The sequence below is a fragment of the Macaca nemestrina genome (assembly GCF_043159975.1).
Source record: "Macaca nemestrina isolate mMacNem1 chromosome 8 unlocalized genomic scaffold, mMacNem.hap1 SUPER_8_unloc_3, whole genome shotgun sequence".
Taxonomy (NCBI): domain Eukaryota; kingdom Metazoa; phylum Chordata; class Mammalia; order Primates; family Cercopithecidae; genus Macaca; species Macaca nemestrina.
The window spans coordinates 1-14,049 of record NW_027257567.1 but is presented as its reverse complement, the minus strand read 5'-3'; the positions used below and the strand labels follow the sequence as shown (position 1 = coordinate 14,049).

Here is a 14,049-nt window from a genome sequence, read left to right as displayed (position 1 = left end):
GAGCTGTGCTGGGAGCTTGGAGGGCTTCAAGCCCAGCTGAAAAATCTGTAGTATTTTCTGTCAGTTGGCTGTCTTGGAGAACTTAGTGAGCACTGGGCTGGAGCGATACTGTCAGAGTTCATGAGCTGTTTGAGGCTCTCAAAGCCTAGATACTGGGGTTGCCCAAATACATCGGCTGGACTCACTATTTCTCTCGGGAGTCGGGGGGGTGGAAAATGCTGTGGTCTTAACTCTGCTCTTAATTTGACAGTGCTGTTGTTAATGGTAAGAATGATGTCATGCGTTTGTATTTCGCTTCGTAATTCACAGAGAATTTTAATATCCATTATCTGATTTTATTCCCTCAGCAGTTCTGTGAAAAAGGCAGAGCAGTTTTCATATCTTCTGTTTTCCCATGATTCTCTTGTGGCTCACAGAAGCTAAGAGCCTTCACCAAGGTCATAGGGTGAATGAGTCGCAGAGCTGGGAGTAGAGGCTCAGGCTTCTAGTGACCCTGTTTCTTCCTGGATGGCTCGCTCTGGTGGCGCTCTGCTCAGGTAACTGCGCTTGCTCGGTTTGGTCTTTTGTAAATTCCTGCCCCATTTTGGGGGAGTTTCTTTGGAGGCTTCTATTCATTTTGGAGCATTTAAGTATCTTGTCCTCTCTCCGTCCTCCCAGATGCATGGGCATTTCTGCAGGCCCCCGGGCTGGCCCTGTGCGTGGGGGTGTCTCCTGCCTCCACGTTGCTTGCATGCCCCCTTATGAAGGTGCTCTTCCCCGCATGGAGCCCCCACGTGCCTGCCTCCACACTGCAGGCTGTTCGGTAAATGTTACTGACTCAGCATCGTTGTTTTCTAGAAATGGGACGGGGTATGGATGCCAAGTTCGTTTGTGTGTGAAGGCTGTGATGGTATCATCTTGCCTTCCCCATGTGTGCTCCTTGAGGGTGTCGCTGTGCTGCGGTCATCTGTGTTCCCTAGGGTGCCTCCCTTGGAGTCCCAGCCGTAGCAGACATGCAGTCAGTGCTCATGGTCTAAATAAGAGGAAGGCCAACAGAGCCATTAAATCTGGAAAATGACAAGTGAGGGAAAGGAATTTTTATTGAAGGTATGTGAAAAAGAAATCTTTTTAGGAAAGTTGACCTGTTTCTCAGCTGGAGCTGAATTTTAGCTCAGAAAAGCAGCCGTGTGCCCAGAGGGCTTTGGAATTTCAGTTTGGACAGATGAATTTAATTTGTTGTTGTATTACCCTTTGGGGTTTTATTAGACCTTTCTCCCAAATGGAATAGATTTTTCTCTAAAAGTCACACTTCCTTTTTGAGAAGTGTAACACTAATTGTATGGGATGGTCTCCCAAAAGATTACCTGCCAGGAACCAAACACACTGCCTCAGACTCACAGCCCCTGGTTTCTGCCTGTGCAGCTGCAGGGGAGAGATGCACGCTCGAGCTGAAATCAAGACGCATGTCTGCATCTTCTCTTTCTTGACTGCTGTTTCGTCTCTGAGCTGGCCTGCCTTCAACGTCTAGGAGCTTGGTGGGTGTAGACACATTACGGTATGGAGGAGGGATATGGTGTTGCAACAGCCAGGAGACTCACTGAAGTTTCTGTTCTCTTCCTGCTCACTGCTCTGACTTTGTACAAGTCACATTTGTAGGGCTGTGCACTGTGGCTTACACCTGTAATCCCAGCACTTTGGGAGGCCGACCTGGGAGGATCTCTTGAGCCCAGAGTTCGGAACCAGTCTGGGCAACATGGTGAAACCCCATCCCTACAAAAAATAAAAATTAAAAAATTAGCCAGATGTGGTGGCTCATGCCTGTAATCACAGCTACTGTGGAGAGGCTGAGGTGCGAGAATCACTTGAGCCCGGGAAGTCGAGGCTGCAGTGAAACATCATCACGCCACTGCCCTCCAGCCTGGTCAGAGCAAGACCCTGTCTCAAAAAAAAGAAACCAAAACAAACAAACAAATAGAAACTCATTTGTAATAGTGGCAGTAGTTAACTTTTGAAAGTTTGGAGAAAAGTTCCTAAATAACCTGTGACCATGGACAACTTACTTAGCCTTTCTATGCCTCAGTTTCCTCATCTATGAAAAATGAGAGAATATGGTACTGATCTTACTGGATTTCAATGAGAACTCAGCGAGATCAAACTCAGAGCCTGGCACCTCGTGAGTGCACACTCAATGTTATTATTTCAACATTTTAGAGGAAAAAGAATGCTAATGGGTCATTATGGCTAAACATAGTCTATCACTTGCGTTACTTATGGTATTGGAAGGAACTTGAATTCTATATAGATAGTGTGATGGAGAAAGTATTTTGGGGATTGGCAGCATTTATTCAAAGGACAAAGGACGTGTCTGTCCTGTGTGGAGAGCAGTTTCCGCTTGTTTCTTTAAATGCTATGGGAAAAGCAGTGGACCCTGTGCTGTCTGCCAGACAGCTTCAGTCTCCACGTATTGATTTGGCCAATTGTCGCTCGCCGTCATCATGGCAGCAGCAGTTGAAGGGACAGCTTGTCTTGATTTGCATTTTTGGGTGTTTGTGCTACTTATAGACAATTAAGACATGGAAGCCTGTTTATGGCAAGCTGGCAAATTCAGGAAAACACGGAAAAACCTGTTAGGACAGTTTGCACGTGTGCGGGCACAGAGCAGCCAAATAAACACACACGTTTTCCTGTATTTTAAAAACCCTCTGGAAAAAAAAAAAAAAAAAAAAAGACATTAAACCATTGCCCAGATGGCTTATAGAGCTAGAGCTTTCTCCTTGAAGTACATGAGTATGGCTGTCAGACATCTGAAACCCAAAGCCATCTTAAAACATCACCATCATTTTGATGCTACCCCTACCCGCCGTTTTTTTCCATTTGTAAGGTACAAGGATCCAGGAAGGAAAGTATCAGCTTACAAAGGCTTTTGTTACAATTAATCGTTCATGTTCTTTCTTTTGGTATCTTATTCTCTGTTTACATTTTATTTTTATTTTTACTTTTTTTGAGACAGAGTCTTGCTCTGTCACCCAGGCTGGAGTGCAGTGGCGCGACCTCGGCTCGCTCCAACCTCTGCCTCCCAGATTCAAGTGATTCTTGTGCCTCAGCTTCCTGAGTAACTCTGATTACAGGTGTGTGCCACCACGTCCAGCTAATTTTTATGTTTTTAGTAGAGACAGTTTTGCCGTATTGGTCAGGCTGATCTTGAACTCCTGAACTCAGGTGATCCACCTGCCTCAGTCTCCCAAAGTGTTGAGATTACAGGTGTGAGCCACCGCGCCCGGCCGCTGTTTCCATTTTGTAACGCTAGCATCACCCCAGTGTAGGGTGGCTAGGGGTATTGTTCTTTCCTACTTTCTGGTGTATTTCCTCTACTGCATTGATCACTCTTGAACATGCTTTTTGGTTGTCTGTCTCTACCTACAAAACTATATGTTCCCTGGTATATCACCAGTGCCTGACACGTAGATAGTCAGTCAATATTTGTTGAATGAATGAATGAATGAATGAATGGGCTGAAAGAACCTTCTTCTTCTTTCTTCTGTCACTTCACACCAAATGCTTTTGGAAAATGCTATGTGAATGGGGATCGTAAGCAGGAGAGGTTACACATATTGCTGTGGGATAGGCCATCATCCTCAGATACTTGTCTGGAAGGAGGTGGAGTACTTGAGTAGAAATGATACAAGATAACTTCTTCAGGAAATCAGCCAAGTGTCACAGCTTTTCACATAGGCGTGTGATGTTTGCGTATGTGTGTATGAAGAGCTGTCGTGGCCTAGAATCACGGGCCTTTAGATCCCTTGTACAGATAGAAAAGTAAAGGCCGAGGCCCAGGAATGCTGCAGGCCACTGAGGTGGAGTCCCTGTCTGCCCTTCTCAGTGCCCGGTCACTTCTCACTGCACTCCCTTCTTTATTGCTAAAGCCACTTTCCCTGGCTCTGAATGTGTAACCACGAGGGAGAAAATGTACTCCAGGCTCACAGTTTGTGGAGAAAAAGCCCAGCAGCTGAAAATCATGTTCACAAAGCTTGTACCTAGAAAAAGTGGCCATTTCTATAGTGTCTTTAAATTTCCTTGTTTCTCATACATTTTATAAACAAGACAGTAGAAGGAGATTTGGGAACAGCAACTTTAGAACAAGGGGGAAAAAATCAAACCTAGAACATTCCAGTTTCAGTTTTCTTCTCAGTTTAGGGCTGAGGCACTTTAGCTTCCTGTCTAAGGGATCACTCAAATCTGATTAGAAGCCATTGTGGGCTGGTAATTATCCGTAATTTTAGGAAGACAGATGCAGCACCAACTCTGTTCTCTAATAGCAGGCTTATTAATTTTATATTTGCATGGCAGGAGAAGCAGATGGGGAGGTGGGATAAGCGTTCAGATGCTTGGTCATTGATAGCTTTTTACTTCCACGTATCACATGGGGATTTGGGACCCGGGAGGCCTGCTGAGAACTGATGATTATCTGTCCCTTAACCAGCTGGGTTCTTTTTCATCCTGAGCTCAGAAAGATTGCTCCTACTGTAGCCAGGGAAGACAGGTGGTTGACTGGTTAGAAATCAGGGCAGGTTATTTTCTCTACCTGCAGTTCCCTGTTGCAAAGCAGAGCTATCAAAAAGTTGTCTTCTCTATTGTATTTCAAATCTGGGTGTTTAAAAAATTGTGTAAGCAAATTAAGCATTTCTTTAATGGTAGTTATGTGTGTTCTTGATGCGAATGAGAGGTGCATTCCCTTGTAAAATCCCTGGGACTTTGTAGGAGGACGTGAGCCTTAGAACTGAAGTTGGTTTTCTAGATGATCATGTAGACATGATGCTGAGCACCAGACAAAGATGTTGATTGAAGCGATTTAAAAAAAATTTCTGAGTTCAGATTTTACACCAATATTTAGAAAATCAGCAAAGGAACTTGGAGGAATGTTCTCAGGCATCCAGTCCAGCCCCCTACCCACATTGTCATAAAATCCGAGTGTGTGTACAGGGAGGTGCATTCCTTTCTGTTCTCATCACAGAGCCTTCCCTGGCTCTGCACCTGCCTGTCATGTGCATCCGTGTGAAGAGACCACCAAACAGGCTTTGTGTGAATAATAAAGCATTTTAATCACCTGGGTGCAGGCGGGCTGAGTCCTAAAAGAGAGTCAGTGAAGGGAGATAAGGGTGGGGCCATTTTATAGGATTTGGGTAGGTAAAGGAAAATTACAGTCAAAGGGGGGTTGTTCTCTGGTGGGCAGGAGTAGGGGTCACAAGGTGCTCAGTGTGGGAGCTTTTTGAGCCAGGATGAGCCAGGAAAAGGAATTTCACAAGATAATATCATCACTTCAGGCAAGAACCGGCCATTTTCACTTCTTTTGTGGTGGAATGTCATCAGTTAAGGTGGGACAGGGCATTTGCACTTCTTTTGTGATTCTTCAGTTACTTCAGGCCATCTGGGCATATACGTGCAAGTCACAGGGGATGCGATGGCTTGGCTTGGGCTCAGAAGCCTGACATTGCCCTCTTCCCTACCTTCCCTAGCTTTTCCCTCCTGTGCGGTTCTCTCACAAAGTGAATGGCCTCAGCCACAGCTTCTCTGCAGCTGCATCAGACTGTGGTGACAGGAGTGGTGGCTGCTGCAGGGCCTGCTGTCCCCACGGAGCCCAGTCTTGCTTGCCGCTACAACCTGGTCACCATTTTGCCCCGAAAGTATGTAATTCTACAGAATGAGAGCCCACATGCTGGGGATGGAGGCGTCTTTATCACAGTGCTCTGCATATTTTAATCTTGGGTGGAAAGTGTGGAAAAGTATGTGATACCTGTGGTTGGATGTCAGAAGGACGTTGTGAACTTGATGTGGACTGAGGATGTTAAGGTGCAACAGGCACCCCGGCTTCATTAAATGAGACTTCCCCATCTCCCTGCCAGGCACGCGCAGGTGTATGGCCACGTCTTATGTGTTATCCTTATCTAGAGTGCGCCTTGTCGTCATGCTTAACATTACATGATGATATTCTGCCTCATAGAGTAGGTCCCAAACCGCATTCAACACAGAAATGTACTCTTGCTATTACACATAGAAAATGCTTTCACATAAAATGCTTTCATATACCAAATGGGAGAGCAGTCCTAAAATCTGGGCTGGAATCGCAGAAGGAAGGCATTGGAAAGCAACAGATTCCCTAGTCCAAAGCTGGTTTTTGATGAACCTAGAAACAGGACCAAGAGAAGTGAATTTGCCTAAGGCCCTGACAGTGTCTCACGGTAGCATCTGAACCTAGCAGTTTCTTGACCTATTTCTTTAAATGATTAGTCATGCTTCCTCTGATTCCTATATAAACATTCATTTATATAATGTTCATTCTTCATTCATTCTTTTATATTCATTTATATAATGTTCCTCATTCATTCTTTTGTTTCAGTGAATTATTGCAGTGCTACCACGAAACAGTATTTGAGTCAAAATGTGTCAGTGTTGATCCCTTCCCAAGGATTTTATTTGCACAGTTTTTCAAAGTTGTGCTTACAGTTTCTTGTTGGTTACAAGGTGTCCTTTCAGAAGCCAATTGTGTGGTGTATTTACATTGATTGTTGGAGGTAGTTTGGTTAGAACCTACTTCGAGTGGCTGGCGTGGGCCTGGGGGACAGTGACAGCTGCCTGCTTCATGGGCAGAGATGAAGTAATTGCTTCCTGGGAAGTACCATCCTCCTGGCCACACTCTCCAGCCCATTTCGTTTGTGTTGGTTTCCTTGGCATCTGCACGTTTCTGGCTTCATGTGAGTCTCATTTATTTTAGCGTATGACTTCAGGCTGTGGGGAAGAATGGGCATTTTAGCACAGAGATGCACAAAAAGGAACAACTGGCTAAATGTGAGTGAAGACATTCTTAGGGGGGTTTCATTTCTTTTATTCTCTAACAGGCAGTCTGGGAAGCAGTCTGGACATGTGGCCTGCACTGTCACAGTTCCTCCTTGCAGGATTGCAGATGTTTGGAGATTATAGTGATAACTGTTATCATTGAGAATGTCATTCTCGCAGGCTCTAATAAGTCAGGATGTATTCAGTGTTAATTTGTTAAAGACAACTGTATTTCTAGCCAAATCCATGTGAGACGTTTCTCCTGGCATTGTTGCTGGTGGGGGAGGGGGGTATTCCCGTGGCTTAGTCTTAGGGAAGCACACGCCTTTGAATACTGCTGAAGCTGAGAGTACCCAAAGCGCACCGGAGTACTTTTGCCATATGGGTTGTTAGTCACTGATACACATCTCAGTCAGACCTGATGGATTCTTGACCCCTTCCTTTTTTAATTTTTTAATTTTTAATTTTAATTTTTGATTTTTAAGAGCACAACCCCTCAGGTGGCCACCATGAATCTCTGGTGTTTTCAGTTGGCTGCAGCCTATTTGCCATCTCTGGTTCAAACATATTCAAAGCCTGATGATGCTTCCCTCTGTTGTTCTTCTGCTGTGTGACCTCCGCACCCGTGGGTGCTTGAGAGGACTGTGTATTCAGCTGTTGTTGGGTGGCATGTGTAACAGATGTCCATTTGGCGTACCTGGTTTCCTGTGTTAATCTCCGGAATGTTTCTGGCACTAGAAAATCAGAAACTTTCCACCGTTCCCAGCACCCTGGCTTTGGGAGAGGCCAGTGAGCGTGTGGTTTGGGAGCCTGGTTGCATGAGAGAAGCATGTGTGGGAACGCCATGGCCCGGCTTTGAACCCCATTCCCCCAACATGATGCCGTGTGTGGCAGACATGACGCTTGGCTTTGCTCTCTCAGGGTTCCATCTGCGACAGGGTCTACTTGTGCCCCTGGCCTCATCAGCTTAGGCTGAAGGCGGCCCTGGTCCTGGCCAGAGGGGCTTTGTGAAGCAGAAATAGATGGCCTGGTGCAGGGGCCGAGCCTGGCCAGGACCTCGGCCCTGGGAGTTGTAAAGAAGGCCGGCCTCTACCGTGAGCCTCTGCACCAAGGTGTGCCCATGTGACTGTGTGCTCGGCGTCTGCCCTGGCACGGGTGCATGGCCTGTCTGCGCTCAGTCTCCCCGCCTATGGGGCCCAGGCTCACAGAGGTGTGAAAGCGGCAAGCATGGCGCAGGGGCCTCAGAGCCGAGCCAGCCTCGCTTCGATGCTGGGAGACTAACGTCTTCCATTTTGTCTTCTGCCCAGGCCAGTTGCGGGCCGTTCACCGGCTGTGCTACTTCTATAGCACCGTCATGCCCAGTGAGGCCCAGTGTGTCATCTACCATGAGCTCCAGCTCTCCCTGGCCCGCAAGGTGGCCGACAAAGTGCTGGAGGGGCAGCTCCTGGAGACCATCAGTCAACTCTACCTGTCCCTGGGCACCAAGCGGTAAGGGCTGGTTTTGCAGTGGTGGAGGTGGGGGCGGGCAGGGCAGGGAGGGGGGCACAGGGAAGCTGGCCCAGGACCCCAGCAGCCCCTCTCCTTTTGATCATTTGGTTCCTTGGCATCAGATGTTTTGAGCTGGTGGGCCTGGGGTCGTCCCAGGGCTGCTGCTGGCCCGTGAGTCCCAGCTTGAGCCTCCCTTGTTGGGTCAAAGGTCATCTCAACCCCAGCAGAGGCAGTACGTGCACTCTGGGCTGTTCTTCCTACTATGGTCAGGTGGCTTTTGTCATCTGACCTCTGCCTGCCCCGAATCTTCACTCCTGGCCTTCATCTGTCCCCTTAAATGTGACCACAGCAGCCACCTGTGGCTTCTCTCCCACAGAAGACAGAGCCAGTTGTGTCACCTGCTTCCCTGTGGCAGGGTTTCAAGGTCTCACGTCCCATATGTGTCGTACTCGGCTTCCCCCAAGCATCCTGACCTGGTGGGGTAACCATGGCCCTGGCCACCCCACCCACAGGGCCCAGTGACATTGCTGCAGTCACACCCCCTCGAGTGTCGGACTTACTGAGAGAGCAGGGAAGGAGCCAGATTCCATGGGGACCCGGGAGATTGCCTCCAGTCTTGGTCTCAGGTTCACAGAAGGAAAATGGGCCAGTGTGCTAGAGCCATGCTTCTCAAAGTGTAGTCCCTGGACCCGTAGAACAGCATCCATGTCACCTAGGAGCTTGTGGCAAGTGGGAGTTCTAGGGCCTGCCCCAGGCCTGTGGAGCCGGAAGCTCTGGGGGCAGGGCCAGCAAGCTATAAGGACTGGCCTCCGGGTGACTGTGATGCCTGCACACCTTGAGAACCATCGGCCCAGATAGCCCCTGGACACTAACGGCTCCTGGTGCATCTGGAGAAGACACAGGCCATGTCTGGGAGGCAGGGGAGATGGACTAGCACACTGCTCCTGCCACAGGGCAGCATGATGCTCGATTCCCTCTGAAGGATGTCCCTCATCTTTTCCATGCCATGTGTGTTCACCCTGGCCCTCCCAGCAGCCTGGGAAGAGCAGAACACTGTACACACAAGAGGGCCGTTCCCAGTCCGCACATTCCAGATTCATCTGTCACCAGACCCACGGGAGGAGGCAGACTGGTTCCAGGAGGATGAGAGCCCTTGTTCTGACACCTGTGTCTGATTCCAGGGCCTGCAGATCCGCTCTGGACTACACCAAGGAAGTCTGGGGATTTTCATTGACCTTCAGAAGGAAGAGAAGGAGGCGCATGCCTGGCTGCAAGCAGGGAAGATCTATTACATCCTGCGGCAGAGCGAGCTGGTGGACCTGTACATCCAGGTGAGTGGCAAGGGATGCAGGAGGACCCCTGTGCTGTTCACTCTCCATCCACCCATCCATTCATCCTTCCATCATCTATTTACCTGCTCATCCTTCCATCCATCCATCCATCATCCATCCATCCATCCATCCATCCATCCTTCCATCATCCATCCATTCACCTGTTCGTCTTTCCAAGCATCCATCCATCTATCCATCCATCATCCATCCCTCCATCCATCCATCCATCTATCATCCATCCATCCTTTTATCATCCATCCATTCACCTGTCCATCCACCCATTCACCTATTCGTCCATCTATTCACCTGTTTGTCCATCCATCCATCCTTCCATCTATCTTTCCATCATCCATCCAACTGTTCATCCTTCTATCCATCCATCCATCCATCATTCTTCTGTTCACCTCTTCGTCCATCCATTCACCTGTTCGTCCATCCTTCCATCCATCTTTCCATTATCCATCCAACCATCTTCCATCCATCCATGATCCGTCCATTCACCTATCCATCCATCCCTCCATCCATTCTTCCATCCTTCCATCATCCATTCACCTGTTCATTCTTCCATCCATCCATTCATCCATCATCCATCCATCCATCTATCATCCATCCATCCTTCCATCATTCATCCACTCGCCTGCTCATCCTTCCATCCAGCCATCCATCCTTCCTTTAGCATCCATCCATTCACCTGTTCATCCTTCCATTCACCTGTTCATCCTTCCATTCACCTGTTCATCCTTCCATTCATCCATCCATCCATCCATCCATCCGTCCATCCATCATTCATCCATTTTTTATCATCCCTTCATTCAGCCACCATCCATCCACCTGTTCGTCCATTCATCCATCCATCCTTCCATCATCCATCATTCATCCCTCCATCCATTTATCCATTCATTGATATATCCATCCATCCATCTATCATCCATCTATCCTTCTATCATCCATCACACTCACCTCCTGTTCATCCTTCCATCCATCCGTTTATCCATTCATTCATCCATCCATCCTCCCATCATCCATCCATCTTTCCATCATCCATCCTTCCATCATCCATCCATTCATCTGTTCATTCTTCCATCCATCCATCCATCATCCATCCATCCATCCATTTATCCATTCATCCATCCATCATCCATCCAGCCATCATCCATCCATCTGTCCATTCATCCATCCATCCTTTTATCATCCATCCATTCATCATCCATCCATTCACCCGTCTATCCATCCATTCACCTGTTGATCCATCCATCCGTCCATTCATCCTTCCACCAACCATCCATTCACCTGTTCATCCTTCCATCCTTCCATCCATCGACCTGTTCATCTTTTCATCCATCCACCTGTTCATCCTTCCATCCGTCCAACTGTTCATCCTTCCATCCATCCACCTGTTCATCCTTCCATCCATCCACCATTCATCCATCCGTCATTCATCCATCCATCACACTCACCTCCTGTTCATCCTTTCATCCATCCATCATTCATCCATCTATCCATTTATCCATTCATCCATCCATCCTTCCATCATCCATCCATTCATCTGTTCATCCTTCCATCCATCCATCATCCATCCATCCATCTATCCATCATCCATCCATCCATCATCTGTCTGTCCATTCATCCATGTGTCCATCCATCTGTCCATTCATCCATCCATCATTCTTCCATCCTTTTATCCATCCATTCACCCGTCTATCCATCCATTCACCTGTTCATCCATCCATCCGTCCATTCATCCTTCATTCATCCATCCATTCACCTGTTTATCCTTCCATCCATCCATCATCCATCCACATATCCATTTATCCATTCATCCATCCATCCATCATCCAACCATGCTTCCATTATCCATCCATGCTTCCATCATCCATCATCCATCCATCCACCTGTTCGTCCTTCCATCCATGCATCATCCATCCACCCATCCATCCATCCATCCATCCATCATTCATCCATCCACCCACTAATCTACCTATTAATCCATCCCTCCATTCATCTATCTGTCCATTGGTTTATCCATACATTCGTCTATCCACCATCTAGCCATCAATATGCACATACATCATCTACCCTCCACCCATCCATGCATTATCTACCCACCCATACATACATGCAGACATACACACATCATTCCACCCACCCACCCATCCGTGCATCCATCCATCCATCCACCCACCCATCCGTCCATCCATCCATTCATCCATCCATCCATCCATCCATCCATCCATCCATCCATCCCAAAATTAATCTATCCACACACCCATCCATCCATCCATGTGTCTACATCTCCTCATCCATTCATCCATCCATCCACTCATTCCTAAGCCACTGCTGAGCACCTGTTGTGTGCCTTTTCCCTCCCTCCAACTGGTTCCTGCACATCCTCCCCCAGTGGCCAGCATCTTCTCCCTGAGGGCAGAGGCGCGGCCCCTCACAGTGCCCAGCACCTGCTGGTGTACAGCACATGCTCAAATAATGTGACCACTCAGTTAACACACAGAAGAACTTGCTCCAAGCGACACGTGGCACATCTCCTGACAAAATGAATCTATAATAGTGGCTGTTTTCAGAGGCTTTCCCAAACACAGTGTGATCTGGAACAAATTGTGAAGCCCACAAGCCTGGTGAAGCTTTCATGATTGAGCACCTGCTATATACCTCCTTGAGCTGAGGAGAGGGATCAAGAGCTCATGGCCAAGAGGGGACCAGGCCCACCCACAAACACTGTTGATGTGGCAGGGATGTGGCAACCCAGAAAGGAGCCAAGGGATGGGCTCCCAGCAGTCTGGGGGCCACGGAGACTGGTTTGAGTGCAGGGGAAGTGGGCTAGGCCTAGCCCTGGTGGTAGGATTCACAGGTGTCGGGCTCCTGGGCTGCAGCTGCTCAGTCACCTCCTGGCACTCAGGTGCATCAGTTCATTGTCCTCATGCCAGTGGTGGGGGCAGCCCTAATGCACAGGGTCTGGAAAATGCTCAGGTGTACCTGTAGTGTGTGAGAGGAAGGAGGCTTGCAAAGGTGGGCGTGGCCACCTCGCCAGATTTGGGTCTTGAGGGAACTTCTGTCTCCTTTCAGGTGGCACAGAATGTGATCCTGTACACAGGCGACCCCAACCTGGGGCTGGAGCTGTTTGAGGCAGCTGGAAACATCTTCTTCAATGGGGCCTGGGAGCGGGAGAAAGCCGTGTCCTTCTACCGGGTGAGCTGGCCTGTGGGCTGATGTGGGTGGGCCTCAGGGGAGCACCTGGAGGGCTGAGGCACAGGTGTGGCAGGGCAGAGGCCTCCCACCTGGAGGCGGGGCCACCCATGCAAATGCTTAGTTTCCAAGTGGTCACACCGGGAATGATATTGACCATGCCCCTGCCCGGGACAAACGTTTGGGGCCTGGATGTGACAATGGCTCTACCCTTGTACCTGATGATCTCAAGCAACCATGAGCTGGAAGTTCTGTCCCCATCTTCCAGATGAGGAAACTGAGGCTCAGAGAGGCACAGGGACATGTCAAAGGACACACAGCATGTCAGTGGGAGGCCCAGGTCTGCTTGCACCCCGAAGTGGGACGGCTTCTCCCTTCCTCTGAGCTCACGGTGTGGCTCAGCACTGGGCACAGATAAATGTGGTGTTTTTAGAGCAGAGAGGAGTGCTGGCTCCCCCCAGTCAGACCCCTGGTGCCCAGGTGGGAAAGGCTGGTCTGAGGCTGCTGGGTGTAGCTGGATGGGCCTCAGGTGACTCTTCAGCCCCCAACTTGGGTGTCTGAACTGTGTGTTATCCCAGAGCACAGAGCTGTGTGGAGGTGCAGGGGTAGCTGGGGCGTGGGAAGCTCCAAGCACATGTTTGAGCTCTGAGGAGGGCGCTGGGCAAGGTGGGTGCTGCAGGAAACCTGACCCCACCTCCCTGTGTGGTAGGACCGGGTCCTGGCCCTGGCAGTGACTACAGGCAACTGCAAGGCGGAGCTGCAGCTACAGCTGTGCAACAAGCTGGTGGCACTCCTGGCCACACTGGAGAAGCCCCAGGATGGCTTGGAGTTTGCCTACATGGCCCTAGCACTCAGCATCACTCTGGGTAAGTCCCCTGAGCCCCCACCCTGCCAGGACCCACACTTTGCCAGAGCCCAGCCTCCAGGTCTGCAGGGCAGGAGCTGAAACAGCGACTGGATTTTCCTGGTCTCCTGTCCAGGCAGGCAGATCTGCCCAACTGGCTTCCCTGTCTGGCTGTGGGGCACGGCCTGAGGTCTCTCAGGCAGTGTAGAGCTCCCTGCCTGACTGAGCTCTGTTTCCTCTGCCTGTTCCCGCTGCTGACCACAAGGGCCGCCCAGTGTGCCCTCTGCCTTCCAGACATGCCAGGCATCTCGTTGGTCCCTGTATGTGCCAGGCTGAGTGGCACATTCCCTTTCTCTTGTGCCCTTCCCAACCTCATCA

The 14,049-nt window shown here is 49.3% G+C and overlaps 1 protein-coding gene across 6 annotated transcripts in view; it reads left to right on the top strand.

Moving 5' to 3' along the window:
• Nucleotides 1–13,773, top strand: part of LOC139361103 (SH3 domain and tetratricopeptide repeat-containing protein 1-like) — a 38,619-nt gene extending 24,846 nt beyond the window's left edge. The window contains exons 1-5 of one of the 6 annotated variants that reach the window (XM_071089586.1): nucleotides 6,075–6,728; nucleotides 8,118–8,298; nucleotides 9,480–9,629; nucleotides 12,717–12,830; nucleotides 13,537–13,773. In XM_071089586.1, the coding sequence (XP_070945687.1) occupies nucleotides 6,617–6,728; nucleotides 8,118–8,298; nucleotides 9,480–9,629; nucleotides 12,717–12,723 (450 nt within the window). In that variant the 5' untranslated portion in view covers nucleotides 6,075–6,616 and the 3' untranslated portion in view covers nucleotides 12,724–12,830; nucleotides 13,537–13,773. The other 5 variants (XM_071089584.1, XM_071089589.1, XR_011618653.1 and 2 more) reach the window with 5 other exon arrangements.
• Nucleotides 13,774–14,049: the final 276 nt, after the last annotated feature.